Consider the following 27,612-nt stretch of genomic DNA (forward strand, 5'->3'; position numbering starts at 1 on the left):
GGCGGACGAGAATAAAGAAGGGAGAAGTTAGACCAAGAAAAAAAAAGTCGCCAAGAGGAAAACAGAAACATTCACCCGCACCCGCACACAAAAGATTTAGAATTAAAAAAAAAAGACCAAAGACCAACGAAGCTAAAAAAGAAGAGTCCTTTGGGGGAGAGCGGTAAGGGTCCGGTGCACCCGAAAAGCGACTCGAAATATTGGTGCCCACTTCGCGCGAACCGACGGTGGTGCTCTCCAGACTCCAGGGCGCTCCCGAATTGGGGCGTCCTTATGAGCCCTCTCCTCTCCCGATAGCGAGATAGGGCAGGGATTGTGTATCTGCACCCCCCCTCCTCCCCCATTACTCAAGCGAAGTTTAGTTTGTCCATCGGGCGCAGGACTTCGGGAACCTTGGAGCGCGGAGACCCCGAGGCGCGAGGGGAAAGAGCTAGGCTGAGCCGAGGACTGAGCGTCAGGTTCGCGGGCGCCGGAGCCCAGCGGAGGGAGTGCGGGGCCCACACTCCCGATTCCCGACCCCGGGGCGCGGGTAGGGCGGCTGCATCCCGGCCTGGGGAGATGGAGCTAGTGCGAAAAGTTTGGGTGCTGCGCTCGGCAAGTGCCGGAGAGATGGAGGCGAGCTTCTGTCGGGCCAGACAGCTGCGGACAGGGAGGCCCCCCCACCCCCCACCCCCACTGCTCCCGGCTCAGCACAGCCACCTGGTTGCCAGGAGCCTGGGGCGCGGTCCCCTCCCCCCAGGGCGGGGAGCCCAGGGGTCCTGAGGACTGGCTTTGCCCACGGCCCGGACGCCTGGGCCGCGCCTCCCGAGGCCAGGGGCGGGTTGCAGCGTTCGGGGTAAGCGGCGGCCCCTCCCCTCCCCCCGGCTGGAGCTGAACTCGGATCCCAGGCCGGTCCCTGCTCTCCGCCCGCCCCGGGCTCCGCGGCGCCACCGCCGCCGCCGCCTCCCCGCGGAGTGACGCGCCCTGCAGCCAACCGGGGCAGCCGGGGGGGAGGTCCGGGAGGGGTCCTGGGCGGAGCCGGGCCGCCCCTTATCCCACGGGCTCGGGGCTGCTTCTCCCGAAAACTTCAGCCCTAATTGTCCTGGGAATGTCCGAGGTAGAGAAAGGGAGCGAGGGAGCAACGAGAGGCTGGAAGATCGGGGCCCTTTGAGAAGGATCCGGGTGGCGGGAGAGTTGCCCCTCCCCCCTCCAAAAGCCCCAAACCCATCACGTTCCCAAACCTTTCCTCGGTCCTCTTCTCCGCGCCCCCGCGAGCCCGCGATCCAGGGGATGGAGAACTCGGGGCGAAGGAGCGCCGAGCCAGGCGGCGAGCGGGAGGGAGGCCGGGCCGCGGGCAGTAGGCGGACCGGCGTGGGGCTGGCTCTTCCCCACTCGCTTATTTTTTTTTTTTTATGGGGTGGGGGTGGGCTGCTTTCTGGTAGCTCTTAAAGAAACGAAGAAACACTCACGAAACGGGACTTCCTCCCCCCAAATCCCGCCACGGGACTCCCTCCCCCCGCGGGCCGGCGCGCCTAGCGCCGGAGTTGGGAAGTTCGCCGCGCGCCCGCAGCCTGGGTCTCCAGCCCCCGCCGCCCGGCCCCACCCCCCACCCGGGAGGCTTAATTCCGGGGAGGGCATGCTAATTCGGGTCGGCCCAGCCCGGGATCGGGGGGGGGGACCGGGGGGGGCAGGCCAGGGCGCCGGGCGCGCAGAGGCGAAGAGGAAGGCCCGCGGCGGCCGGGCCGCGGAGTCCCGGGCGGTCGCGAAGAGGGTTAACCCAGTGCCGGGCGGCGCGGCGCGCAGAGCCAGCCCCGCGGCCGGCTTATTGGGCCAGCGCGCGGAGAGACAGGGGTCTGCAGCAAATCACGAACTAATTGATTAAGGCGAGCGGGTTTGAATAGCGCTGGCCCGGTGCCAATCGCCTTTCAAAGAGCCCCTCTATGATTAATCGCAATGCATTATTGATAATCATAATTATAGCAGGACACATGCGCGCTGCGCCCGGGGCCGGGGAGCCGGGGAGGGGGCGGGCGGGCCGGCGGGCGGGGGGAGCCGCCGCCGCCGCCGCCGCTCGATTTCCGTAATTTTGAGAAGATTTTTTTTTAGTAATTTTTTATTCTGCCCCAGCTGATGTTTGAGCCAGCATGTCGCGGAGGAAGCAAGCGAAGCCTCAACATTTCCAATCCGACCCCGAAGTGGCCTCGCTCCCCCGGCGAGATGGTGAGTGCTCCGGCCCGCGCCGCGGACACACACACGCACACACACGCACTCACACTCACGCACACCCGGACCCACGCACACGCGGCTGGCCCCCGCGCCCACCGCCCCGGCCGCCGCCACCGCCGGGTCCCCGCTCGCCTTTCCCACTCGGCGTATTTCTTCCTTCCTTTCTTTCTTTCTTTTCTTTCTTTCTTTCTTTTTCTTTCTTTCTTTCTTTCTTTTCTTTCTTTTTTTGTTTTTTCCTTTTTAATTTTCAATTTGCCTGCGCTGGGCTTTCCCCCCTGGCCTGGGGAGAGCAAACACTTCTCCCGGCAGAATCTTTCCGGAGTTGTTGGGTCCTCCCGGGCGTGGGGGGAGGAGGAGAGCGGGCACGCGGGCCCGGCTCCTCCGGCCCGGCTTTTCCGGGGAGCGGCGGCCGGGGCCCGGGTGGCCGGCGGGACGCGGGCCGGGCGGAGGTCGGCCGCCCGGGGCCTCTCGCGCTTCCCGCGCCGTGCCGGGGGCCCTCGGGCCGGCCTCCGCCGCGCCGGCCCTGCTGCCTGCGGGAAGGAAGTTTACTTGGTGCGCCGGGCTGAACTCCCAGCGCGGGGGAGCCCCCCGTGCCGCGCCCCCCCCAAGCGCTCACACTCCACCTGGGCCCGCGCGGGGGAATGGGGTGCCTTTAGGGGTTCAGAGCTGCCAGAAGACGGGGACCTGTGTCGCGGCGCCGGTGCCCGACACGCCGGGGTCGCAGCAGGGGCGGAGAGTGCTCTTTGCTGCTGGTTGCTTCCGAGACACATTGCAGGCGGACCGGGAACAGCGTTGGGGTCCGGCTACCCAAGTTTATCCCCGCATCTCTTCTCCAAATACATGCACCCCACCCCTCGCCCCCGAGAAATCTTTAGATTGGGTGTGCGTCCGCTGAGGATCGTGGTATGCCGTGCTTCCAGGAATCGTGAGGGTCTTTTTCCAGGGCTGGGGGCGGGGGGGAGGCTCTCTAGCCAGAGGAGAACCTCCCCCCCGAAACAGAGACACTCGCTTTCTCGGATGGAGGCGACAACTGCGGGGTCCCGATGGGAATGAACAAGTCTAGAACAAAGTTTGTGTGAGGGCGCCGAGGCCGAGAGTAGGAGAGGTCCCGGCGGGGGATTTGGGGTACGCAGGGAGGACACCTCGAATCCCTCCTTGTCCCTGAAGGTGGTTCACTTTAGGGGCCTCCGAGCTGCCAGGCCCAGCGCCCGAGGCGAAGGAGCGGCGCCCGGGTCGGTCCCCGGCAGGATGCTTGCCTCTCGGCTGCGGGAAGGACGAGGGCAACCCCGGCGGGGTCTCCGCGGCTCCGGATGCCTTTCGGAATGCTCAAGCCCTGGGCAGCATTTGGGGGTATGGAGGAGGGAACTGGACCCCGACAGGGCTCAGAAGCGTGCCCTTAGATCGGCACCTCTGTCCACTAAACTGCGACCATCCGGGCCCCACGGTCCCCGGGCTCCTTCCCTAGAGGCCTGCTTCTCTGTAGAGCTGGGGCGCGGGGAGCCGCGCAGAGCCCAGGCAGAGAAGCCAAGGGACTCCCACTCCCGTCACCCCGGCTGTCGGGAAACGGGACTCCTGGCGTGGGGGGTCCCTGTAAGAAATTGGGGAGAACTGAGACCGATTAAGAAAATAGTTTACAATATTTGCCCCCCCACCCCAGTACTTTTTCGAGCTTCCAGCCTTACCCAGAGTCTCTGCGATTTCTCAGTCTGCTGAGAAGAGCCCCCGAACCCCGCTTTCCACCCCAGGCCAAACCGGGCACGCGAGATAAATCGGGGTGAAATTACCCCAGGCCGCAGGAACAGCTCCGAATATTTTTCCGGATTTTCTCAGCTGGTTTCTTCTGCTTCTCGCCCCTACACCCATCTTCCCTAAAGTTTCTGGTGAGACCTTCCACCCCGAACACTGTTAAAGTTCCCAATTTGTGTAGGAAAAACCAAACGGGAGGAGAAGAAAAGAGTTTTTCGGGGTTTGTTTTGCCTTTTTGTTTTGTTTTGTTGGGGTTTTCTAAATTTTTTTGTCAATTTGTACTGATTTCATACATTTTCAAAAAGGAGAAAAAAGACGCTGGCTTCGCGGAGAAATGATGCCTGCTAGATCTTTGCCTTTCTCCTGTCGCCTTCTGAATCCGGAATTTTTAATAGTTAGGGCTTCTCATAAAGCGATAGCATAAAAGGAGTTCACTACCTCTTACCATTATTATTTATTAGGACTTTTTTTTTTTTTTTTAGTTTATTTGAGCTTTGAGGTAAGTTAATTAAGTCACTGAATCAAGTTTCCTTTCTTTCTTTCTTCCTCCCTCTCTTTCTTTTTTCTTCCCTTTTTTTTTTTCTCCCCTAAAGCTGGTTCATTGTCCTAAGAAGCAGTAAAGTGTTAGGGGCACCATGGCCAGCACTTTTCTTCCCAGTTCTTTCTCACCTCTCCCCACCCCCTCTTTTTCTTCCGTGGTAATGGTTTTAGGTTATGACTGTTTTTACATGGTTGAACAATAAGTTTGGGGGAAGCTGCCTAGAGGGTAGATTTTGTAATAGGGTTACAGGATTTAGTATGTTGTAATAATATTAGTACACAACTAATCCTCCTCAGCGTTTGCCTTACAGGAGGGCCTTCCACACGCCCCATCTTTTTATTTGAGAGTAGTGGGGAGACGGGCTGGAGAATACGTGACCTATCTCAAAGTAACCTTTAAAAAATCGCCACCTTTTCTGCAAGGAATTCAGCAATCTCCATGCATCCCCCGACACAGAACACACACACTTCACCGAGTTGTTGGGGTTTGGGGCTTTTTTTCTTTTTTGGGTTTTGTTTTGGGTTTTTTCCCCCCACATATATAAAGGTTATTACATTTTTAGAAGACAGTGCCTCACTCAAACAATGTGTTACTTTTTCTTATGTCTCAAAATGGTCGGAAAATATGGTCCATGAAACCTCGAAGAAACCGAATTAAATCTAGTTGGTGCCTTTGACATAGGCTTGCACCTACACGTGCTGATTCCTACCTAGAGCCGGACCTAGAAAAGTTTGTGGGCCCCCAGTCACAGGAGCCCAGAAGCAGAGACTCAGGCTGAGAGCAGCCAGGGCTGTTGTGCTGTGTGTCCTGCATGTGTGTTTGTATGTGTGTGTGTGTGTGTGTGCACGTGCATACAAAGAAAACCAGAGCCATGCTAAACAGCCACATGGATAACTCCCTCAGAACAAGTTCAAGAAAACAAGATTATTTGGTCAGTCTTCCAATGTTCATATTTTAATTCAGCTGTAATACCAGGAACCCCCTACATTAAACTGGGAAATTTTTCTATTTCTTATGAAACCAAGATTATGGCACATATTACTTGTCTCTTAAATGGTATTCAACAAGTCTCAGATTATTTGTAGAAAGATGACTGCCATTGGAAAAATTATTTACCGGGATGAATAATTCTGAGGAAGGGGAATATTAGAATCTGATGATTTTCTGTGTGGGTTCTTTACTAAGCTCTGGGTTTCAGAGTTGTGTGTGTGTGTGTGAAGATTGAGGGATGGACCATTCAGACTCCATTCATTTATTAAAGTATTTTGGTGCTCAGCTTTTTCAAGGAAAAGATAATATTGGAAGAGCGATAAAAACATCACGAACTCGAGATAAAACATTGACTCATATAAAGTATCATAAACATTCCTCTTATTTATATTAATAATGAAATTCTCTTATTTACCAAAGTAATTTACTCATTGTGAGCAGCTTAATGGCAACACATTGATTTCTGGGCCCAAAAGGTTAGAGAGAACTATAATTAATTGCTTTTTTTTGAAAAACCGACACCTGCACGATAAGGCAGTTGGAAAGAATTCATGTTTAATCAGGCCTATTCTAAGTTTGTGGCATAATGGAAGATTCTGGATGAGAGAACGCAAACTGTTTTGGGGGGATTTGCTTCGGGCTGCAAATAGTTTCTAAAACGTTAAAAACAAACATACCAACAAGCAAAGTAGAGTTGGGCATGAGAGAGTAGATGCAAAAGTGAATTTGTGATAGTGAGGGTCTCATGGTTTCTGGTGCATCAAGTTTGTCCTATGGTTTATAGAGACAAGTGCCAATTTATAGGTTATTCTTTGGGGACTTTCATTTCTTTCTACGTCTGCAGGTAGCAAGTCATCTTTACCAGGAGCCTTTCAGAAGGCAGAAACCCACATTTCTCACATGGAGAACTTAGTGGGAACCCGAGCGAGCAAGCGGCAGAGTCCCAGTCTGCTAAGTTTTTTGAAATGGTTCAAAGCCCAGCTCTCTGTGGTAACCAGAACAAAGTCCTCCTGCCGTCTTAATTCGGTGTTTCTAAGACACCGCGTGGTTTACTGCTCGCCCCATCTTCCAGAATTTTCGTAGCTTACCAAAACTGAAGGAATTTAGCAGTTTAGCAGAGACGGTAAATTACCTAAAGCCCCAACACCCCTCCCCCCCCCCCCACACACAAAGTGTGTGTGCCAGGCTTTAGAAAAGCTAAATGTGTCGAGCTGTTTTAACCTTTGCTAGTCTCCTCCCATGAAAAGGTGACAAGGTCCAGATCATAGTATGTCCTTCAGTATCTTCCCAGTGACCCCCAAATTGAGTCTTGCTAGTCACTTAGCAGGAAGTTGGTAGTTTATTTTAGTTTCACCTTATCAGCTTGGCTTCTTTTCCTAACCTTATTCCCCTGTCACCCTCAGATGCCAGACCCCCAAAGGGGAAGATTGACAGGTAGTCCCCATAGCTCAGTTTTACCCTCAAACAACAGGGATTTAGTTTCTTGTGCCTTTGCCAATGTTTATGTAGTCAAAGTTTAGATCTCGCCTTAAGGAGTCTCTCTTTTTACGCGTCACTGGAATAGGAAAAGCCACAAAGAAGTTTTTGAACAAACCCTTGCAACTGGAACCCCATCTAGTGTTCAGTTTGATTCATCCAAGGGGAAGACATTTTCCCCCTTTCATTTATTGTGTGCATTAGGTGGGTTTGTATCCCTGCTTTAAAAGGAGTGTCTTGCCCGTGTTGTTATTTTTTTCCAGAGATTTTGCTTGTATTCTTCCACTCGAGAATACACTAATCCTGGCCAGAACACGGAGGGAATTGAAGCGGGCCACTGATGTGTCATTTGGTTGCATATCACATAGAGGGAAACTTAAGACATTATTACAGAGAGTATGCAGGGCACACGTTGGAGTGTTTAAAATTTCTTTGGAATCTTAAGCTGGACATTCAGATTTAGGTTTTTCCCAGGTCTGGGCAAAAAGAAAACACACAACATATATATGTATATTAATAATAAAAAGATAAAGACCAATCAATCAAAAATGTTGGTGATGGCCTTTCTAAATTAGTCTACGGGAAGGAACAGCCTGTAAAAATTATAGGCTCCAAAATCACAATCGTGTGCGATGTTCTATTAAAAATGTTAATGTGATCGTAAGGTAATGGAAAGTAAAGTGAAGGATCTTTCTGAAGAGCTCCAAAAAAGAAAACTAAATGTGGTAGAGTAGGGTTGTTTGGTTTGGTTTGGTTTGGTTTTTTTCCTGGCTGGCCAAACCTTGCTGTGTGGGGCATAGTTTTATTTTTGTTTTCACAGTAGACAGATCTACTGGAACACTTCAATTTTCTGCCTCCTATTCTGCAATGTTAGGTTGAGATGATGAAAAACTGACAAATTTGAATTGGGTGTCAAGCACCTAAATAGTACAAGACCTAAAACATCTGGGACTTTTGTATAAATTGGATGGAACTGTAAGTTCACCACCTTATCCTCTAAAAAAAAAAAAAAAAAAAAAAAAAAAAAACCACAAAAAAAAATCCTGGAAAAATTCCAGCTATCTTTTTGTGTGTACAAACTTAGCAAACCACTACTTCTCAAACGTTCCTGCCTGACTTGGATTATAAAATCAATTTGTATGCAAACGCCATAGAAGTGGAACTGGAATGTTACTTTCACCCTAGTACAGGGAGCAAGGCAACTGTATTTACTATAATGGGGTCACCAGTTGCAATCCTGTGTTAACAGATTATTGAGAAACAAGATAGCAGACGGTCAAAAAATGAATTAGAGCATGTTTGTGTGTGCGTGTATCTTATTACAACTTAAAATATTCCTTCTGGTAGTTAAAGATTCAAACTAGTCCTCATGCTTTGTCTTTGTTGTTGTTGAGCTTCTTCATTGCAGTTCAGTTCAGAATGCAGACAGATCTAAAGTTAAGAGCTATTTACAGTAGAGCGACACCTGCTTTTGAAATAAATCAAAATAGATACTGGAATTTTTTTTTTTTTTTTTTGGTGTTCGTAAACATCAGGAGATTAAATTAATCGACTCTCCAGTGAGATCAAATGTCAGCTTATTAAAATGTTGTGAAAATCCAAGCTAAAACACGGGCAGCTTTTGAACACAGTCTCTTTCTTAGAAGCAAGCAGGTATTTATTTTTAAGCATCTACATTTTCTGTCCAGTTAGCACAATCCTAAATCTAAAAATGTTCAGGTTGAAAAACTTGAAAATTCTCAAGTGAGTCTTGAAGCGGTGCAAATGCCAGAATTCGAGCCCAGGAAAGTCATAATCAGCTAAATCCTGTACAGTGACCTTCTTTTTATTTTGTCGATATATTATGAGAATATCAGACGTTTGCAAGTTATAAAGAATTAAAATGCCCTCTAATCGTGAACACAGATGTGCTAAATATTTGAAGTAACTACATTGTAATGTGTACAATTGATGAAGTCAGTTTTCTGATTTCCCTTGCTAGTTATTTAGTTCTGAATCTGTCATTATTTGTCTAAGCCCAGCTGACCAAGCAAAACTGTGTTTTAAAGTGGCTTTATGTTTTGATAAATGTGAGCTGGTTGAAAAGTATTTTCCACTGAATGCAGAGCTTAATAGAACATGCTGACATAATAGTTTTAATGCATTTTGTTGAAAATGTGTGAACAAACAGAATAGCTTTTGTTCCTTCATAATTGGCTGTAAAAGTAGATGGAAACATAACCATTACATATGGAAATGTGCAAAGAGAAAGAAATAACATTTCTGTTGAATATATTAGGAATTGCATTTCCTAGTTTAAAATAAGCATCTGAAATGGATGCATCATTTAAAATTGGTTGTCAAAATAAGAAGCTTTAAACAGAATTTTTGTCACATTATTTTTGTCCCAAGTTAAGCAACATAACTTTAGCGAATTTCGTTTAATATTTTGTTTACATTATTTTAAGGCAGGGAGAGAGACAGAAAGTGCTTAAAACAGCACCTTGAATGTGCACAGGAATCCGGTGCCAATTAGGATGATTAAACATTAAATTAAAACTGAATCATTATTGGTATTTTCTGCTACAGCTAAGATTTGTTTGGTATTGTTAATGCATTTTGCTCTATACCCTTGTGAAGATTAAAAGATGGGTATTAGAAAAGCTAGCTTGTTAAGTATAACTTAGCTACTCAAATAACACTCCCACTGAATAAAGTGTGCATACATTTGGCATACTTCACCGGGGGTTCTCATCAACTTGGGCATCACTCAAGGCAAAAAGAGTTAAAGTAATTTCCAGAAGTTAGTATTTAGGCATTAATTATATTTTCTGGAATGCAAAAGTACTCAAGCTTTTTTGGATGTTTACTACGAAAAGGCAAATGGCTGGCTCTTTGGAGTTGACTCTTAAGTTTACCGAAAAAGCAACATTTTGAATTTGTATTTATTCATATTTGCAATTAGTTTTCTTTTCTTTTTTTTTTTTTTCCCCCTGCAAGTTTTCTGGGAGATTCAATTTGGAAGTCATGGAAACTAACTATTATCTGATTCAGTTCTGCAGAAAAGCATGCAGGGAGGTAATCCTTGAATTAAACAGTTTTTTTTTTTTTTTCACAGCCTTCGGAGATGACCACACACCATTTGTACAACAGAAGTTGGTGTTCCCCATGCTGGGCAAACAATGGGGCTCCATCCTGTCTTTGAATAGGATGTTAGCTTGGAGTTGGAGATTTTTATGTTTAATTTACAAATGGATCTTAGCGAGAAGAAATCTGAGCAACCAGTGGAAACAAACATGAAATAAAGGGATTTTTATAATGAAAGGTTCAGGACAATCTGTTAAACAATTGATAAGAGTTAAGAGCAAACTGTTTTTAAAGGCATTCAGACAAGGAGAATTGCACAGCCTTTCCAAACTCTAAACCAAGAATTATTTCTTCCCTTCCCCTTAACTGCACATCCTTCTAGAAGTTGATGTTGAATCAGAAATGTAAATCTTGTGCCAGTTTTTATAGATATAAAGAGCTCTTTTGATGAAATATTTAGAGGCATAACGTTGCCATTCGGAGCATAGTGGCATATATTCCTTGAATAGTGGAATGGTAGCCAAGGTTGCATTTTTTAATTTTAAAAATAAACATGCCATGGGGTGATATATAGGTGCCAGGCAGGCCTTGTAACGGATTATGATCATTGCCTTTCTCTTTGTTGTGTGTGTGTGTGTGTGTGTGTGTGGTTTTCTTGTTTGTATTCAGCGGAGTCTTGAGCAGTCTGGAGGATTTGTTACTGATGTGGCAAAAGTGTGTTTGTCACCAATCAGCCTTAGCTCAGGTTCTAGGTAGGGGCTGGAGGTGATTTTTAAGTTGTCAGTCTTCTGCTCGGCGATATGCATCCCCCACTCCCCCACCCCCCCCCCCACCCGTCAACAACTGATTGGAACCTGAATGACTACAAATTAGTTTAGTGACAGAACAAACTGTCACAGATATCTTTGAATCAGTTGAAAATGAATAAGGTTGACAGAAACTCAAGAGACTAATAAGTCCTCAGAATGGTTGCTGGACCCTCTCTGGATGAGTAGACAATAAGGTGTATAAAATATTGGAAATCAATATTTCGCTATGGAATTTCATTATGCACCAATGTCTTCAGTTCGTAGTATTTTATATTTTGATGGATTATCTGAAGACCATGGCTCTCTGAGATACCAGATTGATAGGAATTCCTCCATACCCTCAACATGTAATTATGAACGTTCTTAGGTGATATCGACTGGTTTTCGGGGGCAAGAGTTTTGAGTTTGGAAGACAGAAAACGATTGGTCACCCTCTTTCTTGTTTGGAAGTCGTGGGTGACCCTGTGCGTCCCGGCCCCCTTTCTAACCCTGCACCTTTTGATGTTTGCAGGAGACGCAGAGAAAGGTCAACCCAGTCGCACCACAAAGAGCAAGGATGCCCACGTCTGTGGCCGGTGCTGCGCCGAGTTCTTTGAATTATCAGATCTTCTGCTCCACAAGAAGAACTGTACTAAAAATCAATTAGTTTTAATCGTCAATGAAAGCCCAGCCAGCCCACCCGAAACCTTCTCTCCCACCCCGCCTCCCGAGCATCCCGATGAACAAATGAATGACCCCGTTCACAAAACAGATCAGGCCGACTGCAGCGACCTTTCGGAACACCGCGGCCGCCACAGGGAGGAGTCCATGGAGGTGGAGGCCCCAGGGGCTAACAAAGGTGGCGGGGGCGCTCCGGGGGGCGGCGGGGGCGGCGGGGGCGGCCCCCCGCCGCCAGGCTGCAGCGGCGGCCCCTCCACAGGTACCTCAGCGATCACAACCTCTCTACCTCAACTCGGGGACCTGACGACACTGGGCAACTTCTCGGTGATCAACAGCAACGTCATCATCGAGAACCTGCAGAGCACCAAGGTGGCCGTGGCCCAGTTCTCCCAGGAAGCGAGGTGCAGCGGGGCCTCCGGGGGCAAGCTGGCCGTCCCCGCCCTCATGGAGCAGCTCCTGGCCCTGCAGCAGCAGCAGATCCACCAGCTGCAGCTCATCGAACAGATCCGTCACCAAATCCTGCTGTTGGCTTCTCAGAGCGCAGACTTGCCAACATCTTCGAGTCCTTCTCAAGGTACTTTACGGACATCTGCCAACCCCTTGTCCACACTCAGCTCCCATTTATCTCAGCAGCTGGCTGCAGCAGCTGGATTAGCACAGAGCCTCGCCAGCCAATCTGCCAGCATCAGCGGTGTGAAACAGCTCCCCCCCATCCAGCTACCTCAGAGCAGCTCTGGCCACACCATCGTTCCCCCCAACAGCGGCTCTTCCCCCAACATTAACATTCTGGCGGCAGCGGTTACCACCCCGGCCTCGGAAAAAGTGGCTTCGAGCGCTGGCGCCGCGCACGCCAGCCACCCGGCAGCCTCGGCAGCATCCTCACCAGCTTTTGCAATAAGCAGTTTATTGAGTCCTGCATCTAATCCACTTCTACCTCAGCCGGCCCCCGCTAACTCGGTTTTCCCCAGCCCTTTGCCCAACATCGGAACAACTGCGGAGGATTTAAACTCCTTGTCTGCCTTGGCCCAGCAAAGAAAAAGCAAGCCACCAAATGTCACCGCCTTCGAAGCGAAAAGCACGTCGGACGAGGCGTTCTTCAAACACAAGTGCAGGTTCTGCGCGAAGGTCTTCGGGAGCGACAGTGCCTTGCAGATCCACCTGCGCTCGCACACCGGAGAGAGGCCCTTCAAGTGCAACATCTGCGGGAACAGGTTCTCCACCAAGGGGAACCTCAAAGTCCACTTTCAGCGCCACAAAGAGAAATACCCTCATATCCAGATGAACCCCTATCCCGTGCCTGAGCATCTGGACAATATCCCCACGAGTACTGGCATCCCGTACGGCATGTCCATTCCTCCGGAAAAGCCGGTCACCAGCTGGCTAGACACCAAACCGGTCCTGCCCACTCTGACCACTTCAGTCGGCCTGCCGTTGCCCCCGACCCTCCCGAGCCTCACGCCCTTCATCAAGACCGAAGAGCCAGCCCCGATCCCCATCAGCCATTCCGCCACCAGCCCCCCAGGCTCCGTCACAAGCGACTCCGGGGCCCCTGAGCCAGCCACGAGAAACCTGGGCGGGCTCGCGGACGAAGCCGAAGGGTCCGCCGGGCCGCCCTCCGGTGGCAAAAGCGAAGAGAGCGGCGTGGCCCCCGGCTCGGCCCCGGCGGCCAGTGGCGGTGCTCTGAGCTCCCCGGCGGCCGACGGCGGCTCGGGCAGCGCCGCGGCTTTCATCAACCCCTTGCTGCCGCTCATGTCCGAGCAGTTCAAGGCGAAGTTTCCTTTTGGGGGACTCTTGGACTCGGCCCAGGCATCGGAGACCTCCAAGCTTCAGCAGCTGGTGGAGAACATTGACAAGAAGGCCGCCGACCCCAATGAGTGTATCATCTGCCACCGGGTCCTCAGTTGCCAGAGCGCCTTGAAGATGCACTACCGGACGCACACGGGGGAGAGGCCCTTCAAGTGTAAGATCTGCGGCCGGGCCTTCACCACGAAAGGGAACCTCAAGACCCATTACAGTGTCCATCGGGCTATGCCCCCGCTCCGCGTCCAGCATTCCTGCCCCATCTGCCAGAAGAAGTTCACCAACGCTGTGGTCCTGCAGCAGCATATTCGAATGCACATGGGCGGTCAGATCCCCAACACCCCGGTCCCTGACAGCTACCCCGAGTCCATGGAGTCGGACACGGGCTCCTTCGACGAGAAGAATTTCGACGAGCTGGACACCTTCTCCGATGAAAACATGGAGGACTGTCCCGAGGGCAGCATCCCCAACACGCCCAAGTCCGCGGATGCGTCCCAAGACAGCTTATCTTCTTCGCCTTTGCCCCTGGAGATGTCAAGCATCGCTGCTTTGGAAAATCAGATGAAGATGATCAACGCGGGCCTCGCAGAACAGCTGCAGGCCAGCCTGAAGTCTGTGGAGAACGGGTCCGTCGAGGGGGACGTCCTGACCAACGACTCGTCCTCGGTGGGTGGTGATATGGAGAGCCAAAGTGCTGGCAGCCCAGCCATCTCAGAGTCTACCTCTTCTATGCAGGCTCTGTCCCCACCCAGCAGCACCCAGGAGCTCCACAAGTCCCCCGGCGTGGAGGAGAAGCCCCAGAGAGCAGCACCCAGCGAGTTCGCCAACGGTCTGTCTCCCACCCCCGTCAACGGTGGGGCTTTGGATCTGACGTCCAGCCACGCAGAGAGGATCATCAAGGAAGATTCTTTGGGGATCCTCTTCCCTTTCAGAGACCGGGGTAAATTTAAAAATACCGCTTGCGACATTTGTGGCAAAACCTTTGCTTGTCAGAGTGCCTTGGACATTCACTACAGAAGTCATACCAAAGAGAGACCATTTATTTGCACAGTTTGCAATCGCGGCTTTTCCACAAAGGGTAATCTGAAGCAGCACATGTTGACACATCAGATGCGGGACCTTCCATCACAGCTCTTTGAGCCCAGTTCCAACCTCGGCCCCAATCAGACCTCGGCGGTGATCCCCGCCAACTCATTGTCCTCTCTCATCAAAACAGAGGTCAACGGCTTCGTACATGTCACTCCTCAGGACAGCAAGGACACCCCCACCAGTCACGTCCCCTCTGGGCCTCTGTCCTCCTCTGCCACGTCCCCAGTTCTGCTCCCAGCTCTGCCCAGGAGGACCCCCAAGCAGCACTACTGCAACACGTGTGGAAAAACCTTCTCCTCGTCGAGCGCCCTGCAGATCCACGAGCGAACTCACACTGGAGAGAAACCCTTTGCTTGCACTATTTGTGGGAGAGCTTTCACAACAAAAGGCAATCTGAAGGTACCTCGCTCTGTCTGTCCCTCACCCACCCACCCAGCAGCCCTCTTGCTGGTTTGCCATTGATTATCTGTGATGCATGCTCCCAGGGCCAGCAGCTCCCCAGAGGCAGGATGGGCAGGGAGCGAGTTCTCGCGAGGGCACCTGCCACGTGGGGCTGACAGCGGAGAAACGCGGGTGCCCCCTGTGTGGGTCAGGATCAGTGGCGGGGACCCAGGGACCGGGGCGGGGGGGGCGGGCAGGCTGCAGCCCGCCGAGCGTGAGCGCCTGGAATCATTTGGTCGACCTCAGCGAAGCAGCAGCCCCCAGCCCCGCTGTCTCGCTAAGTGCACCAAATGAATTGTCTTACCTGCCCAGGAAGACAGCCCGGCGTTGCCACGGGGTATTGATTAAAGACCTCCACGTGGCCTGTGTGCAGCCCGTATCACTTAATAATTACCGTCCTCCTCGGCGGATGCATCTATTTTTCATAACCGTGCAGTCCAGCACGTTGCTCGCGTCCCCAGAAACAATAACGTCACACTGCCCTGCTAATGGGTATGATGATAATTGATTATACAACACTTCCCGCTGATATGTGTTGGAAATAAAGCAAATATGCTTAGGTTCTAGAGCAACAGTTGAGTGTTCTTACTGTGTACATTTTTCTGTTGACAGAGTATTTCTCTAGAGATTGCTGCCAGTAATGCGAGGTGAATAATTACTTTCTGGCTCTCCTCTCTGTGCACGGGCCCTCCACCGGGCAATCTGTGAGGGGTACTTTCTTCCCATCTGAAAAGGACATTTATAGGGTAGAGGGTGTCAGATACACTACTCACCATTGCAATGAGAGTGGACATAACAATTCTAACCCTGAAAGGAGCTATCTGCGACTGACTAGCTTGCTTGAGGCCATTATAAGCTAAATAGGGGTAATAAAAAAAGAGTAAGTAAGGCAGGCATCTTGGCCCCGGAAGAGGGACGGCGGCCCAGGGCTGGGGAGAGTGCGCACGTTATTAGGAGGCGGCCGCGGTGGACGGTTCCCTCTTCCTTCTCCACCGCCTGGCACTTAGTAAGAGTAGACATGTAGGCCACTTGCTCTGTCGAGTGTTGGGGTATGAGCGGAGACAGATTCAACTATTAAGCTTCTCCCTTCCTCTCTCTCCCTTTCCCTTTCTTTCTTTCTTTCTTTCTTTCCCCCTTTTCCCCTCCCCACCCCCTTTGCCTCATCTCAGGTACACATGGGCACTCACATGTGGAATAGCACCCCTGCGCGGCGGGGCCGGCGGCTCTCCGTGGATGGCCCCATGACATTTCTAGGAGGCAATCCTGTCAAGTTCCCGGAAATGTTCCAGAAGGATTTGGCGGCAAGGTCAGGAAGCGGGGATCCTTCGGGGTTCTGGAATCAGTATGCAGCGGCGCTCTCCAACGGGCTGGCCATGAAGGCCAATGAGATCTCCGTCATTCAGAACGGGGGCATCCCTCCAATTGCTGGAAGCCTGGGCAGCGGGAGCAGCTCACCTATTAGCGGGCTGACGGGAAATCTGGAGAAGCTCCAGAACTCCGAGCCCAGCGCCCCCCTGGCCGGGCTGCAGAAAATGGCCAGCAGCGAGAACGGAACCAACTTCCGGTTCACCCGCTTCGTGGAGGACAGCAAAGAGATTGTCACAAGTTAAAGCGACTCTGGCTCAGAACGAGAGACCCACGGTTGCCTCCCCCTCCCCTCCTGGTTCCCCCAGATCGATGAACTACAACATTATGGAGACATTCTTTTTGTACCTTGTTCAACTTCTAGAGTTATAAGAAAGCTTATTTATTAGTGATATAACCTGGCTTTGCAAACAATGCAAGCGTTAACTTTGGTCTTCTGTATTTTGGACTAAATACTAATTGACTAGAGTGCTGTAAATTTGCTGTAACATTTATGGCAATCGCAAGTTGCCCTGCTAGGCGGTCTTAATCTGGCATTAACTTATTTTCTATATCCGGTTTAATATGAATTCTGGTGTTGATGCAATGCCTCAGTGATGCATTAGATCTCTAATAAAGTCTGTATATAAATGTACACTTTGATCCTGCTGGAAAAATTTTATCAGCAAACACGTTGTCTAATCTTTCAAAACAAATTTAAGCGAAGGACTGAAAGTACAGACTGATCAATGTGGTTCTTTGAAAGGTTTGGGTTTTTTTGTTTTGTTTTGTTTTGTTTATTTTTATTGGAAAATTCAACCTGCTTTTTTTTTTTGTAGATTTAACCATTTCCGTTTTGAACTGCTCTTTGTATTGTGCTTTTTACTTGAGTCGTCCTCAATGTTGATAAGTTTCTGTACAGTAATAAGCACGCAGAATTCTTTAGAGAAAATACAAGTGTTGTTTTGGTAGTTGAAACTGAGACGTAACATTTTGCCTTGTAGGTATATTCACAATAGAAAATGTGTGCTGGAATTACACAATGCTGCTAAGTATGGCATCTTGAACAACCATCAGTGGAGAAAATGTAGATGCTCTTGTATATACGATAAGAAATATCACTTTCATTAAAATGTACATATGTTCCTTACAAGAGCAAATGCTTCTTCTTGATCAAGAGAGCAGGTATAGTGTTTGTTTATTTTGTATTAGGTATGGAACAAAAAAAAAATTGGACTGTTACATGCACTTTCTTGGAAAGTTGAAAGGAAAGGGGGGGGGTCCAATTTCTTTAACATTTAATACTTACTAACAACAGAGATACTGTAATTTTACCCAAGTAATCAAATACATTTTTTTTTTGCAACAGATAAAACAAAATACCGTGTCTGTGTTTTTAGAGTGCATTTCTATTTAGCCAGGCCCCGAAATGTATTTTAACATTTCCCCAGGCACCAGTAAAGCCTATATGAGTGTGTATCTCTCTCTCTCTCAATAAGGAATTGCAAAAGGCGTAACAGAAACAGGTTTGCATGGGACTGCGGGTTTGTTTTGCTTTTTTCCTTCTTTTTCTTCCTCTTTTTCTTTCATTTTTGTCTTTTCTCTTTTTAATTTAGAGGATCTAGATATTTGGCCAGATAGCTATGACTGGTCTGGGCACTCTGCTCACATCCCCACCCCCAAGAAGGAGGAAAAATGAAATAAAAAGCTGTTATTGGAGGTTTCATCTGGAGGGGTCATCCCTGAAGCAGGACATTGGCCCATTTAGATTTCAGGTTTATTTCAACTGTGCTCATTTTCTCTTCTCTTGATTCAGTGGCTTTTCTCAGAGAAAGCAGCATGGCTAGAGAATGCCCCATGCAGGGGGGGAATATATAATCTGACTCTGAAACTAGGCCTCAACCCAGAGAGGTCACCGTGTTCTTTAACTAGGCTTTCAGGCATTGAAACACACATGCATATCTGAGAAGAAAAACTCCATTACAACTTGAATATTTTGTCATCAAAATTCAACCTGATTCTTCCTCTCTCCCTTTTGTTCTAGGGGAAACATGTTTTCCTCCTGAGCACTATTTTGGGGTGAGCAAACGGACAGGGTGGAAGTTGGTGTCTTCAGGGGTCCGGCGATTTGTTTCTTTCAGGGAGGTAGGTGGTGAGCCCGTGGCCCGCGACCCTGCACCCAGGTAAGGGACAAGCATCGGCCGCCTCCCCGTAGAAGTTTGCACCGGGGCGCAGGCCACGCTATGGCCACCCCGGGACGCGCCTCCCCAAGCTGGGGGGCTCAGCCTGGGGGGCCAGGCCAGGACAAGGCGGGGGCAAGCACCCCCAAACCAGGAGAAGTGTGGGGAGGGGGGCTGTGCGCGCAGCGTCGGGTGCAGAGGAGCTCCGCGACACTTCAGCGCGCAAGCACTGGGGGATTGAGCCTCTGCAGTCCCGGCCACGCGCCCCAGATCAGCCGCCTTTGCCCAAGAGTGGGGACACGGAGGCAAGGCCGCAGTTCCGGCCAGAAGCTCTTACTCTACGCGGGCCAGAAAGAGGACGTTTCCGTGGCGTTCGGGGCGTCTCTCCCCTTCCCACGGCTGGGCGCGGCGAGGAGGGGGCGCCCCGGGCCGCGTGGCCTCGGGGTCAGGGCGCTCCTTCCGGAAGCGGCGCCTGCGCCCCGGGACAGGCTGGGGGGTCCGCGCCGCGGGCCACCGGGAGGGGCGGGCTCGCAGTGCCCCCTCCGCGCCCCGCCCGCCCCGCCCGCCCCTCCAGAGGGGCCCAGCGGGCCGAGCCCCGACGCGCACCCCTGGCGCACGCCGGGCCGGGGCCCCAGCTCGCCGCCCCCAGCGCCCGGGGCTCCCACTCGCCGGCCGCCCGCGGGGTCACGGCCTGCGCCACCCCGGGCCGCGCGTCCGCTTCCGCGAGGCGGGCGGTCCGGGCCTGGAGCCGGACAATTGTTTCTCTCCGGGCTCACCACCGACCTCCTCCCTTCTAGCGTTTTCTGGAAGGGAGTTAAGGGGAGCCCCGGCAACTTTTCGCTTAGACAGACTTCCCGAGGCAGCCGAAGCCCCGGGGTCCCGGTCTCTCCCCCTCCTGCGCCTTTGTCCCTGCCGAGCCATCCATCGATCCGCTGTCTCTCTAACCTATTGATCATTACCTGCCCACTCGCCTTGCTGTTCCTTTCCAAATCAAGGCTCGCCCTCAGCCCCGCTGCCCTTCCCTGTGCGATCCCTGCGCTCGGCCTTTAGGCTCAGCCCCGCGGGAGAGACACGGATTCCCATCTGTGAAACAACGTGGTTTATTTCAAGGCGGAGCCCCGTTAACGCACCAGCCCCCACCGCCCCCAAGCCTCAGCCCCTCGCTTGGCCGCCTGGCTTCGCCCCTTCTGAAACTTGGGGTGCGTGGAGGTAGTTTGAAAACCCAGAAGAACCGAATTTCCTGGGTTGTTGCTGCCGGGAATGACGACCGCGAAGTTGACATTTTTGAACTAAAAATACGGATTTGGGTGACATGCGCCCCAGTTCCTATTTTTACAATGTGCACTGTGAAAGTATAGAAGAGTACAGCGAATCATGTAACGAACCCCCTTGTCTAAAAAATACATTTGGAAGGGCGGTGTAGTGATTGACAGGGACCTGGGGAGGAAAAAAGAAGAGAGACCAATGAGGGAACCAAGCTGCCCAAGACACCCCTCCCAGGAATGACTGTGGGGGAAGGGGTGGGGGAGGGGGGAAACAGGTTCCTGCCGACCCTTGAGAGACACCTGAAAATGACTCTTGAGTTTTGAGTTTTCACATCTCAGTCCTCACAGACCAGGTTGATTCGACTGACATATAGGTGTGGGATGGACAGTTTTGTTTTTTGGTTTTTTTTTAATTAGAAAAAGTGTTCATACAGAAGATCCTAAATGATTTGCAGTTGACATAAACTTCTAGCAGTAGATTATTTGCTTATTGTTTTTGGCGTGTTGTGAATGTCAAGAATGAGAGAACCTAAAGGGAAAAAAGGAGAAAGAAAAGGCTCCCACTCTGTTAAAACTTAGCAGCCCCGTTAGAAAAATAAAGCGTCGGAACCTTTACTAGGAGTCACACACTCTACCCCAAGTGAAACAAATGTCAGAGGGGGTAACAAAGTGGGAAAACATGCAAAGTGAATTTCAAAGGGTTCTACAGCAAAGCGCAATCTGAGATTCACAGAAAGTGGAGACGGATAAGACAGGAATTAGGTCATCGCGTCCAGACCCCAGGAAATATGTTTAGATCAAAGCCTGCTCCGTTAGAATAAACAAAACAGGGCCCATTGGGCCCTACCAATATTTTCATCTCCGTGCTAAGAGCTGCTAATCTAACCGGCTCTAGTTGATGAAAGAGGGTAAAAATTACAACTGTAAAAATGACTAAGTAAAAAAAATGTCCTCTCGACTATAATAGGAAGATAAAGATTTAGATTTGAGCTAAAAAGTAACACGATCCAGGCCCAGATCAACACAAACTTCCTGGAATTTTAGCACTAACTAAATTATCTAATCCCAGGCCATTGTTCCCTCCTTGTCCTCCACCCCCCTCCCACCAACCCATGCAATTGAATATGCCAGATGATTTACATAAAAAAATTGTTAAATTTTAACTGCGGTCTAAAAGCCTTGCAGGAGGCCAGCCTTTGGGGTCGCTTACTTTACATTCCTTAAGGACGTACCCCCCACTAACCCCACTGTCGCCTGTGCCCCCCGCCCAGGCAGTTGTTGAGGGGGGGAAGCGTGCTGGCCTTTATTGTTATGAGTGGTTCTTTAAGGCCAGTCTTTGAGTTTGGCTTCTTTCCACGGAGGGCAGATAGACAGAGACTAGAGCGTGTGTCCTGGAAGCCAGGCTTTGGGTCCACACCACTGGGCAGCCCTTGATGTGTTAGCAGCTAAGCCCAAGTACTGTGTAAAGCTTACGTTCACAGCAGAGCTGATGTACTGAAACCAACAGCCAGGGAACATTTGATAGATAGAAACATCCAGAAACGGGACAGGAAATCCCAGCGAAGGAAAATTCACCCAGGCTAAATCCAGGGTTGTAGTTCCTTGCTGAGCTGGGTTTCCTCTTAACTGTTTAAACATATGATTTGGCTCCTCTTTGTGTTTCTGCGTCCATCTGAGCTCAAGTTTAACAAAGACTCGGGTCCCCTCCAAAGCCAGGATGACGGGGGTGGGGCATGGGCCTTTATAAACACCGCCAGGAACAGGCCATCTTATGTGCGGGGGCCCATGGCGACTCACCTCACAGAGGGTAAACTGGGGATCAGCTTGGGACTTACGATCCACCAAGGGCTCTGAGGAAAAGTGGCCCTGTGTCGGAGGCCACTCAAACCGATCCTGCCTCGTTAGGCCCACGGTGGGACCCCATCCAGCTGACCAAGTGCAGGCTGGATCCCCATGCGGCACAGTCGGTCGGTTAGGACCTGGGTGTGGAGAGGCCGGGGGTCACGTCATCTTGTAATCACAGCCACATCCAGTGTGAGGCCGGGACGGTCACCTAGAAACATGGGTGCAGGCCCCACTCCTGATGGAAGGGACAGGGAGGGACATAAAATCCTGCAGAGCTCCTTCTACATTCAGAATCTGGGGTGCTTCCACATGTCTCATCTTGTTACAGTTCTATGAGGCGGGCAGGGCCACTGTCATTTACCAAATGACAAAACTGAGTCCCAGAGAGCAGAGAAGGAACACCAGGAGTCGGGGAGCCATCACTTGCTTGACAGCCAACCCCAAGGCGCAGTCCTAACTTGCCTGACCCATGGGCCGCTTTCCCCATCTGTACCACGCAAGGCTTGCTTTCCGTCAGTACTTCCAGTAGCTTTCATCAGACTGTACCGTCGTCTCCATGTCACACTATCCCAGTCCCACCCAGACTCTTACCTATTTGATAATTTCATGTAAGTTACTCCCTCTTTAAGAGTGAGTGTATTTATTTTAGAAGGAATAGGAAACACTGAATTTGATTCTCTGCAATAGTCTTTCCAGCCTTGTGCAGGAGAAATCTTACCACTCACGGCCATTCAGTGCCGTGCCCCAAATCCAAATAACACCAATACGAACACCACCAAATGACACCAATGCGTCCACTGCTGTGTCCTCTCCTGATTTTCCAACTGCCTCTTGCTTTAGACAAGTGTGAGGCCCGTGAGTCTTGGAGAGTTTTCTTTCCTGGTCGCCATCCCAACCCTCTACTTGTCAGCACACCTTGGCCCTGGCCCAGAGTTTTTCAAACTGGGTTGGGACCCATTGGTGCATTATGCAATCAGCCTAGTGGGTCATCATCAGCATTATTTTTTAAATGGAATAGAGTAGAAAGTATCAGTATGTATCACACTCGATAGTAAGGGTGAGTAGTGTCTTACTCATTTCAGTTGTGTGTGTATGTGAGTGAGTGTGTAGCGTGGTCGCCATCAAAAAAGTTGGAAAGCGGGGCGCCGGGGTGGCTCAGTTGGTTAAGCGACTGCCTTCGGCTCAGGTCATGATCCTGGAGTCCCGGGATCGAGTCCTGCATCGGGCTCCCTGCTCGGCAGGGAGTCTGCTTCTCCCTCTCCCACTCCCCGTTTGTGTTCCCTCTCTCGCTGTGTCTTTCTCTGTCAAATAAATAAATAAAATCTTTAAAAAAAAATAAATAAATAAGTGTAGGGGGCACCTGGGAGGCTCAGTTTGTTAAGCGACTGCCTTCGGCTCAGGTCATGGAGTCCCGGGATCGAATCCCACATCGGGCTCCCTGCTCGGCGGGGAGTCTGCTTCTCCCCCTGACCCTCCCCCTTCTCATGTGCTTGCTCTCTCTCATTCTCTCTCTCTCAAATAAATAAATGAAATCTTTAAAAAAAAAAAAAAGTTGGAAAGCCACTTACAAAGGCCCTGGAAAAGACGGTTTCTCTCCTCTCTCTTTCTCAGCTGAAATCACAGCACCAGGGGCTTTCAAGAGGAGCCTGGTGGTCAGATTTGGGGATGAGTAGAGCAGAGGTGAAGGCACAGGCAGATACCCTAAGCTCCCCAGCTCTCTGCAATGACTCATCCATTATGCAGAGTTTTCTACCTGCTGCTTCTGCAGGAAAGGAGAGGTGAGCAGCGGGACTCCTGGTGTCGGCCTGTGTGTCGGGCTGCTTCCATGTGGAGGATTTTAAAAGCATTTTGCTGTAAAGGGGATTTCTCCTTAAACGCACACTTGAGTGCCAAAGAGAAAAGCCAAACTGAGCGCTAAAGCTTACTCATTGCACTAAAGCTTACTCATTGCACTAAACCGCACTGTCCCATGAAGATCCTTCCCCCCCCATTGGAAATTGGGCCCCAGCTCTTGGGTACCTAAGATACCTTCCCTCCGGAACCCTGCCATTTTTGAGCATCCCTAGTCATGGTGCTCACTATGGGGCTTACTGGGGCCCAGTAGTATGTGGTCCTGAGCAATCATTCCTAGCTGAGTCCTTTTCAGAAACACTGCTGGGGGGTGGGGGGTGGGGCACGGCCCTGGATGGCGCTGTCGATTAAGTGTCTGCCTTCAGCTCAGGTCGTGATCCCGGGTCCCGGGATGGAGCTCCTCATCGGGCTCCCTGCTCAGTGGGGAGCTTGCTCCTCCCTCTGCCTTCTGTTCTCTCTCTGACAAAGAAATAAATAAAATCTTTTTTAAAAAGATGTATTTATAGTGATTATGAAATGTCAGACATCGTGTTAGATGCTTCACTTGAATTAACTCATTTAATCCCTGTAACGACCACATGAGGTGGGGACTATTGAGACACCCATTTTATGCGTAGGGAAACTAAGGTACAGAGAGATTAGCTGAAATGTCTAAAGGCACACATCTGGGAAACAGAATTTAAGCCCAGACAACCCAGCTCCAGGATGTGCATGCTTAGCTTTTAACCACTATGCTATCCTTTTGCCCTGTCACAGATCTTTCCAAGAAACCACCTGCCAGTCCCTCCCCAAGGAAACCCCAGGCCCAGAGTTACAAGATAAGTAAATCAAAGCTCTGCACCTTTTGCTTTTTCTACTCTATTTAGAGGTCTCCTGAGTGGTAGCATCTTGCAGGATTCACAGGCAAGTGCTCTGCTTCCCAAACACCTGCTCTTCTTGCCAGGAGAACCCGCCTGACCAGGGTCCTTCATGCTCAGCATGCAGTGTAGACAGAAATAGCAGGTATCCACACTAAGTGTAAACCCACACACTAATTCCAGTACCTTCCTTCAGTGAGCGCTGGATGCTTTATGCGCGTGATAAGCATTATCTACCCTGTAAAGACCTTGCTAATACTTACAGGTCAAAATATTTTTGTATCTTTTCCATAGAGGAAATGATCCAGCCACCTAGCAGTGTGGGGGGCTTTGCTTGCCTCCCTCTTTCCCTCTCTCATGGGAAAATGCATCAGTTGGTTTTCCTTTTCTTGTTCACACACAACAAGTCATGCAATCTTTCACCGGGGCGGGGGTGGGGGGTGGGGAGGGGAAGTTTCATCTGATTTATCACAGCAGAGAGACAGTCAGCAGGCATGAGTAGCTGTTTGTCTCCCTGTGAGGAGAATTGACGACATTCACATTTTCTTACTGCACAAAGCCAGATGGGCAAATTCCTGGAAAATCAAGGAAAGGTTAAGGACAAGAGCTAAAATTTAGGAGGACGGTCGGGTTTTCACGATCTGCACGTGCCATGGAGAGAGGGGGAAGGATGAGAAGGTTGGGGTGGCTGAGCTTCCTTCCCCTCTGGGGGTCAGCCCCTGATTGGCCAGCGTATCCACTTCCCAGGGCTGTTGGGACAAATAAGACAAGAGAAACACTCTATCACAGTTGTAGAGGTTGCAAGTCAGTCAGGACGTTGGCAGAGCCATGTTCCCTGTGAAAGCTCTTGGGGAGAATCTGGTCCATGCCTTTCTCTTAGCTTCTGGTGTTGCTGGTGGTCTTTGGCGTCCCTCGGCTTGTAGACGCATCCCTCCCATCTCTGCTTCCAGTGGCACGTGATAGTTCTCGTCTGTTCTCCTCATCTTCCCTCCGAGTGTCTTCTCTTCTTATAGGGACACTGGTCGCATGGACTCAGGGTCTGCCCTAAGGACTTCATCTGAATCTGATGACATCAGCAAAGACGATTTCCAAATAAGGTGGCCCGGGCAGACACCCAGGGCTAGAGGGAGGCCATCACAAAATCCCAGGTGAGATACAAAGAGAAGCTGAGAAGAAAAAGAAGGTGGAAGGAGCTCTGGGTATTTCTGAGCAGATTTCACAGCCCAGAAAAACCACAGCTCTGAGAACTAGAAAGGCACCCAGAGGCCCTGGGTCACAAAGTACAGACTCACAGGCTGACTTCGGCCCGCATATGTGTTTTATTTGGCTCGTGAGGCCTATTTAACAAATTTGAAAGCATTGCCAGCATTTGAAAGTCAGGAGATCTCATATAAAAGTTCAAATTTCCAGATTTTTTTTCCTTTTTTTTTTTTTGGAATGTCAAATGATCTAGTGTTCTCGCCTTCCCACATTTCAACAATTGGCTGGCAGAAAGGTGTGACTGTCCCGTTTGGAGGAAGCAAACCTGTTCTCCACTTTTCTCCAGTTCCCACCTAACCCATCTCCCACGGCTACCAGCCTGCCGGCCTTGGCACATACTTCACTCTTCTGCCTCGCCGTGGTCCAGCCAGCTCGTTTTGTAAGTGAAGAAAGGAAGGCCGAGAGACAGAAGGACCTTGGTTAGTGGTAATGCCGCACAGATGAATTCAGCAGGAAAAGGTGGAAAGGCAGAAGGCAGATACCTTCAACGGAAAGAGTCGAGGATGTCAGGAAGGTAAACCATAGCAAGAGGGCATTTCAGGAGGAGGGCTCCATCAGGAAGCAAATCTTGGGGTTCAGACAGGATCCTGGATTTCCTGCAGACGTTCTGGCTGGAAATGCTAGGTAGAGAAGGGGAAAGGAGGAACACGATGACTTTAAGCTGGCCTCGGTAGGCCAGAGTTTAGGTTTCCCTGGTCATCCTTTGCACGCCAGAGCTTTGTGCTTCACAAACCACTTCCACACTCACTGTCTCCTTCAGCCCCGCAGGGTGGAGTGGATGGTAGCTGCGTTCCCTTTAAATAGATGGGGAACCTGAGGGCTAGAGAACTTAACGAGACCTTTCCAGGGTTGACTCCTCAGTGGCAGAGAACTATTGAAATCCAGCTTTTCTCCCTGCTAGCCCAGTGCTCTTTCTAATGAAACACGATTTCAGGAGGTTATAATTGCCCCCTGGCAAAAAGGCTCTCCCACCTTTGAGTCTGGAAGGTTCCGTTCAGACCCAGCCACAACAAAGTCTAAAAAGGGTTAGCTTCCCCCAGATCGACATGGAGTTATGTAGAGAGAGCAATCTCTAATTAACCACTTTACCCAGAGTCTCCCTTCCTCTCCTCCCTCCCACCTTCCCTCGTTCCTTCGTTCATCAGATGGTTATTAAAGCTTATTAAACTACGAAGCACCTCTAAGTGCCAGGCAGTTTGGTAAGCCCCAGGATTGCCCTCTGGTGTCCACAGAGCAGTGCAGACCACCGCCATGGAAGATCATGAGTGCAGTGAGGGGCTCTCGAAGTCGGTACACAGGACAGCAAAGTCTAGCTACAACGGGAGAGGTACTTGGGGAAGCCTTCCCAGGCCCCGGGAACGTACCTGCTGCTGGGTTCCTCCCTTCCTTCATTCATTCAGCAAACGTTCAGTGAGCAACTGCTGTGTGTGGGGCACTGTGCTGGGTTCTGGGACACAACAGTGACCAAAAGCAGGATGAATCTCTCCCCTCAGGTTGCTTACGCTCAGCTCCTTTTCTAAAAGCTGTTGTTCTACCCACGCAGAATATTAACAGGTCCTAACAACACCCACTGCCACAGAGATATTTACATCCTGCATTATTAGGATGAGAAGGAGACCGAACTGTCATTGGCCACGTGCTAAGTGAGTGACTGCATTTGCGGGGGCATCTGCTTCTAGAAGTCTAGAGACAGGAGAACTCTGTCTCTAGAAGAAGTCCTACACGTGGGAAGAATTTTCTTCTTAAGAGATTGCTGCACCCAGAAACCTGAATCAAACAGCCCCTGTCCGTGTTCCAGGTGGGGACACTCTCCCCAGGTGACATGTCCTTGTCTCCTTCCAGGTCAGATTACCTCCAGCCAGGGTAGGGGCAAAGAGCAAATCTTTTCTACAAGAAACATCTTTATGACTGATTCGGGTAGAAGAAGAACAGTGGCCGCTGATGCCCAGCAAATAAAGAAAGAAAAAATTAAAAAAAAAAAATTAGTGCTCCTTCCCTAGGAACCCTCATTCATAGTTTGGGGTAAATCCGAGAACACTCTGTGGGCCCGTGGGCTTGACATTCATCAATGCGGGACAATCACCAGAGGGTTCATACAGACGTGGTCTTTTCCTGGCCACTGAAGGAGAAGAAGTGGACCTGTCTTAGAATCAGTGAAAGCCGTTACATTAAAGGAAACAAAAACCG

At 50.3% G+C, this 27,612-nt stretch overlaps 1 protein-coding gene across 1 annotated transcript; it reads left to right on the forward strand.

The window, feature by feature from the left end:
* Nucleotides 1-2,104: 2,104 nt before the first annotated feature.
* Nucleotides 2,105-16,433, forward strand: SALL1 (spalt like transcription factor 1). Its single transcript, XM_035025333.1, has 3 exons — nucleotides 2,105-2,199; nucleotides 11,345-14,781; nucleotides 15,993-16,433. The coding sequence occupies exons 1-3, from the start codon at nucleotides 2,124-2,126 to the stop codon at nucleotides 16,431-16,433; spliced, it is 3,954 nt and encodes a 1,317-aa protein (XP_034881224.1). The 5' UTR covers nucleotides 2,105-2,123.
* The last annotated feature ends 11,179 nt before the right edge of the window (nucleotides 16,434-27,612 follow it).

The sequence above is a fragment of the Mirounga leonina genome, unplaced genomic scaffold (assembly GCF_011800145.1).
Source record: "Mirounga leonina isolate KUSES-001 unplaced genomic scaffold, KU_Mleo_1.0 Mir_180, whole genome shotgun sequence".
In the NCBI taxonomy this organism is placed as follows: Eukaryota; Metazoa; Chordata; class Mammalia; order Carnivora; family Phocidae; genus Mirounga; species Mirounga leonina.